Source organism: Heterocephalus glaber, unplaced genomic scaffold, assembly GCF_053883595.1.
Source record: "Heterocephalus glaber isolate CG9 unplaced genomic scaffold, H.glaber_assembly_v1.0 deba00000071, whole genome shotgun sequence".
In the NCBI taxonomy this organism is placed as follows: Eukaryota; Metazoa; Chordata; class Mammalia; order Rodentia; family Bathyergidae; genus Heterocephalus; species Heterocephalus glaber.
In genome coordinates this window covers 11,298,551-11,304,441 of record NW_028258137.1, presented here as the reverse complement: position 1 = coordinate 11,304,441, position 5,891 = coordinate 11,298,551, and the positions used below count along the sequence as shown (strand labels likewise).

The 5,891-nt window shown below is 44.4% G+C and overlaps 1 protein-coding gene across 4 annotated transcripts; it reads right to left on the bottom strand.

Annotated features, from left to right (window-relative positions):
- Window positions 1–1,897: 1,897 nt before the first annotated feature.
- On the bottom strand, window positions 1,898–5,885 carry LOC101706577 (small ribosomal subunit protein eS4). 4 transcript variants are annotated; one of them, XM_004842830.3, is made up of 3 exons: window positions 5,742–5,854; window positions 2,975–3,083; window positions 1,898–2,761 (listed from the first exon to the last, which is right to left on the bottom strand). In XM_004842830.3, the coding sequence occupies exons 2-3, from the start codon at window positions 3,001–3,003 to the stop codon at window positions 1,963–1,965; spliced, it is 828 nt and encodes a 275-aa protein (XP_004842887.1). In that variant the 5' UTR covers window positions 3,004–3,083; window positions 5,742–5,854; the 3' UTR covers window positions 1,898–1,962. The 4 variants fall into 4 exon arrangements, with proteins under 4 accessions (XP_004842887.1, XP_004842888.1, XP_087060508.1 ...); XM_004842831.3 differs by having other exon boundaries at window positions 2,990–3,083; XM_087204382.1 differs by lacking the exon at window positions 5,742–5,854 and adding an exon at window positions 4,235–4,306 and having other exon boundaries at window positions 2,990–3,083.
- Window positions 5,886–5,891: the final 6 nt, after the last annotated feature.

Below are 5,891 nucleotides of genomic sequence, written 5' to 3'. Positions count from 1 at the left end.
ACGGAGGCGCGGGGGGGGCGGGCGGGGCGGGTGTGTGTGTTACGTAGTGCGTGCGTCTTCGGAGACGGAGCGGAAGCGGCGCTTTACCATTCACCATTCTGTCATAATTGTATAAGATGTTAAAAGTTGACCTACAGTATGAGTCTCCGTACAGGTCATCTGTTAACTCCCAATACGGTTCATACTGAAGTCCAACAGTTCTCGGGAACCCGGCGCAATCCTGGCCCAGGACCTGGGCTAAGACCAAAACCCAGGTGCCTTTGCCTCCCAGTATTGTTGCTTCCTCTATATTCCACAGCAGGGAAGCCAGGGAATCGATAGTCTCCTGGCTTTTGGAGAGAGAGGGTTTATCACATAGCTCTTTCTGATGTATTTACCTTGGAAGCTATGGTTCTGCCCAAAGCTAACAGTATATTCGAACGGTCCCCCCACCTTTAACTCGTATCGAACAGGGCAGATTTTTAAAAAACCCGATCCATAGCCAAGTTCTTCAAAAGGCCCTGAAGCATCACAGTGCTGTCAGGAGGTAGTGTGAGGTTTGTGCTCAGAGTGGAGTCCGGTAATTGATAACCCTATTTCCAAGGCAATCTGTCTTTTAGAGGAAGAGAATTGAGATGCTGCCGACATAAAGGCCTGCTCATTTGAACAAAAACGATTTCAGGGTCCATGAAGATGCTTCTGACCTCTCCTCTGATCCAGTACTACTCATTCTCATTTGAAAGCTTTTCAGGAGTGGCAATATACAAGGTGGAATCGAAAAATATGGCAAAGTTTTAAATTTAACCCCCTAAAATACTGCTTCCTTCACACTCTTCTGGCCACTTTCTGAAGCAGTTCTGGAGGGCCTCTCATACCTGATGCTAGTTGTGCTGTGGTGGTTGCCTCCACATCGTATTTCAAATGTTTGCTAGGTGGGGTGGTGCATGCCTGTAATTCCAGCACTCAGCAGACTGAGGCAGGAGGTGGTCATCAAATTTGAGGCCAGCCTGGGCTAGTTAATTCAAAGACAGCCTGAACTACACAGCTTGACAAGTCTCAAAAAACCAAAATCCAAACCAACCCCCCAAAATATTTCCACTTTGAATATCCTCAAATCCTGAAATTGTGTGGCACAAGATCTAGTGAATAAGAATACACTGTAATGTTTTGGAACCCTGCCTTTTCATTAGATGGCACTTGGCAGCAGCATTACCACTTTGTGAAGACAGACTTCCAGAACTGCTTCAGAAAGTGGCAAGGATGATGGAAGCAAGGGGAAGTTGAGGGATTAATGGCAGTGCGATTTACTGAAAAATTTTTAACATTTGTTGTGTATTTTGATCACCCATTGTCACTCTTAAAATAAGGCTTAAATCTTGTCCTATGATTTAGACTATATATTAAAACTTCTGATGAATTAGGTCTCCAGCCTAAGCTACATCTTCTGCCTTTTTTTCCAGTACCAAGAATTGAACCGAGGCCCTTGCCAGGCAGGTATAGTACCACTGAGCTAAATTCCCAGCCCCTTTATTTGTTGAGACAATCTAACTACGTAGCCCAGGCTGACCTTGAACTCACAGCATTCCTGCCTCAGCCTCCTGAGTGCAGGGATTATAGATATGAAACACTATGCCAGGCTTTTATCTCTGCTTTAAGGATAAACTTTCATTTATCCACTAAAATAAGGGTCTTCTGGAATAAACAGATCTGCTATAGACTCCTGAAGGTGGTTCTCTGTGAATGAAATGTTTGGCTTCAGCGTTTCAACAGAAAGAACCGCACTACAACTAAGTCACTGCTGAAACAGAGGGAAGTGACTGCTAAGGATTTAGGTGTATGAAATACTATAGCCTCCCAGGAGATGTCATATGTGAAAGGTAATCTTTGTGGTTTTATTGTTTAAAAAAAAAGGACACTCTTTATTAAATCACACTCTTATCTTTAATTAAGCAGACTTCTCCAACATGTCATCTAGAGACCATTTCATCCACTGCTCTGCTTGGCCGCCAGCCTCTTATCTCTCTCTTCAGCAATAGTGAGGCGGATTCCTTTTCCTCGAGGAAGAGAAATCCACGGCTTGTTGCCCTTGCCAATAACGAAAATGTTGGAGAGCCGGGTGGCAAAGCTGTTGCCGTTGGCATCTTTCACGTGAACCACATCAAAAGAGCCGGGATGCTTCTCCCTATTGGTGATCACGCCGATTCTTCCCAAGTTAGCACCTCCGGTCACCATACACAGATTACCAGTGTCGAACTTGATGAAATCGGTGATCTTGCCAGACGCCAAATCAATCTGGATGGTGTCATTCACCTTGATGAGTGGATCAGGGTAGCGAATGGTGCGAGCATCGTGGGTCACGAGATGAGGGATCCCTTTTGTGCCCACAAAGATCTTTCTCACTTTGCACAACTTGTACTTGGCTTCCTCAGGTGTAATACGGTGAACAGCAAAGCGACCCTTGGTGTCATAGATCAGACGGAAATGCTCTCCTGTCTTCTCAATGCTGACGACATCCATAAAGCCAGCAGGGTAGGTTATATCAGTTCTGACTTTTCCATCAATCTTAATGAAGCGCTGCATGCAAATCTTCTTTACTTCATCCCCTGTCAAGGCATATTTAAGTCTATTCCTTAGGAAGATGATAAGAGGCAGACATTCTCTCAGCTTGTGGGGGCCGGTGGATGGACGAGGAGCAAACACACCGGTCAACTTATCCAGCATCCAATGCTTTGGAGCTGCCACTCGCTTCAGATGCTTCTTGGGACCACGAGCCATGGCTGAGCTGGAACAAAAAGCACACGAAAGTCAATCTCTTAAATCTACACATTTTAATACTGTTTCCTATCAGGAATTAAAGAATTCTCAAGTAAATTTAGGACTCATGAGTGCTAGCTTCAAGGCTTCCCAGGATTTCTTTTACTTTAGCATTTATCTACATTATACTTTTTCATTCCCTTGCCCTATCCCACCCTTTGTTTTTATCTGGAAAGCTTACCTATGAAATATATACCTTTCTCTCTGCATCAGAAGATTCACATTCTCCGTGAAGACCCTCTTGGTAAGCCTCACTTGGCTTTGTGCCTCTCCAACGTTTGCATCTCATCCTGCATGTTTAATAGGTTTGTTCATGTGCAGCTGCATATATCCATTATTCCATTTCTCCTCCTGACTTACCTCAACTATTCACCCCCTCAAGGCAGGCTTTTAGTATCCTTATAACATTCAATAAACTAAATACAATGACCTAATAAGTGAAGAAGGTGATAGATACATATCAAAGCAGATCAGAGAAGCCAATCAGAAAGAAACTGAGGGGCCAGGGATTTAGCTCAGTGGTTTCGACGCCTGCTGTGCAAGCGCAAGGACCCGAGTTCGATCCCCAGTACCAAAAAATAAAAAAGAAACTGAAAAAAGATACGGAGAAAGCACATACAGACAGAAGACAAAGACACTGCAGATCGGTAAGACCATGAGAAGAAACGCCTATGAAATGCTGAGCAATACATCTTTCTCTGAGAAGTATACTTAGCTCTTCCACATTGCAGTGATATACATGTGCTGTGGACTGTATCACAGTAACTGGCTTTGTAAAAGGAAGCAGAAATCTTGATTCCAATTTATTTTTCTCCCTTCCCCTCCCCCCCACACCCTTTGAGGATTTAACCTAGGGCCTTGTGCATGTTAGGAGTGCATTCTACCACTGAGCTCCACCCCCGGCTCTGATTCTAATTTCTAACTCCTCCACTGATTCTGAAAGGGTATTTTCATTTTTTTCACTGTCTAGCTAAATCCCATCCAGTTTCATAGCTTTAAATGCTTCTCTCCTGAATTTGAGATTTAAAGAGTCATTCACCTTATTGTATACCTTAGATGTGTCTCTTGGGCATCTCATACTTAATATATCTAAAACCACACTTGATTCTCATCCATTAACTGGCTCCACTCTATTGCACTGGGTGGCAATTTCATCCTCCACAAAACCCTGACTTTTTGTCCTTCACACCTCACATTGAATTTATCAGCAAATTTTGTCAGCTGTATCTTCAAAATATATTCAGAATGCAATTATTTTCCTTTACCTCCTCGGATACCATCTTATCTAAGGCAACATTATCTTTCAACCTGGATTATCATAATAACCTCTTTATTGAACCCAGGGCTTGCACATGCTCTACCACTGAGTTACATTCCTAACTTAGACTGATCACTTTAAAGTCAAGATGTACTGTATCTCTGGTTAAAAACCTCTACTTACTAGCCGAGTGTGGAGGTGTTCACTTATAATCCCAGGACTCAGCAGGAGGATCGCAGCAAATTCGAGGCCAACCTGGGCTAGAGAGTTTAAGGCCAGCCTGAATTATCGAGTGAGACCCCATCTCAAAAAAAAAGGCGCCAAACAACAAAAAACCCTCCACTTCTCTAATTCTAATAAAATTCATTTTCTTTGCACAGAATTCAACTCCAGTTTTGTTGAGTCTTTGATTTTATCTCCTAATAATTGTTTAACATATCTCATTTTCCCCAGTAGCCTTCTGAAGTGAATTCTTGAGTCTTGGGGTGTGTATGTGTGCTGGAGATCAAACCCAGGTCCTGGAGCATGCTAGGCAAGTGATCTACCACTGAATCACATCCCCACCCTGACATACAATCTTAATAAAAATACTTTTCTTTTTTTGGTTTTTTGAGATAGGGTCTCACAATGTAGCTCAGGCTGGCCTTGAACTCGCTGTGTAGTCCAGGCTGGCCGCTACCACGTAGCCTGTGGAGTGCTGGGATTACAGGCATGCGCCACTACTTCCGGCCAAAAAATACTTTCAGAATGAAGCTAGATTCCAAAGCATTCCTGAGGAATTTCAACTGTCAGAAATGTGTGACAATGTTCAAATATACCGGCCTGATAGATGCATCAGAATCACATGCACATGGCAAGAATCATGTGCCTAATTATTGTTACATGTTCACCAGCTCATAAACAGATGGTGACCCAACCAGACTGGTGACTCTGCTTACAAGAAAGAAATTACATCATTGATTGGAGAACCTCACAGTATAGATCTAGGCAGGTGATACACACAGGAACTAGGTTATGATTGCTGCGCCGCTGCCACTGCCAGACGAGGGCAACTCTCAGGGGGTTTCTGCCTCTGAGTTAAGGGTAAACGGTCTCTGTGCCAACTGCTATTACCTTTCTCAAACACATCTGGGATTCTTTTTCGTAATATTTGAATACTTAATCACCGGGGAGGCATAAAAAGAACTAAGGATTTTGTACATCTATGAACTCAATATGGTGAATATAATAATTTTGTACTCCAAACAATACTAATAAAAATTTAAAATAAAACAAATTCCCTCGAAAAGTATTTATTCACGAGTTACGGAAACGGGATTGTTTAAATGAATTCTCAATCCAAGGTAGTCTATCATGGCGGCCTCCAAAGCCAGACTTCCGGATTGCTAGCCTACCCCTCCCCCACAGGGCCCGCAAACTAGTCACCCCCAATTTCGAGCCCCCAGCTGGCCTGCCCACACCAAACAATTCTTCTCAAACTGTCAACGCCGTAATCTGCCCCCCTGCCAAAGCCAATAGCTAGAAAACCCTCATCGGTCACTCATAACCTGAACACCTTGTCGCCAAGGCCGCGAACTTTCCCCACGAAAAACACCTACACTTCCAGTTCCCCGCCGCCCCTAAAAGCCGCTCCGTCACCAGTTCTTCGAACACTCCTTCCCCAAGTGGCCACAATCGTTCACCGACCCACCTTTCGGCAACTTCTCCGTCCTCACCCCGGCCGCGTGGCTCCTAGGGTGGCAGTCCTCCGCCTCCGCTTCCCGTGTGGCTCCGCCCCTGGCGCAACGCGCGGGCGAGCGCCGGAAGCCCCGTCCCTAAACGTGCAGCCCCACCCCTTGGC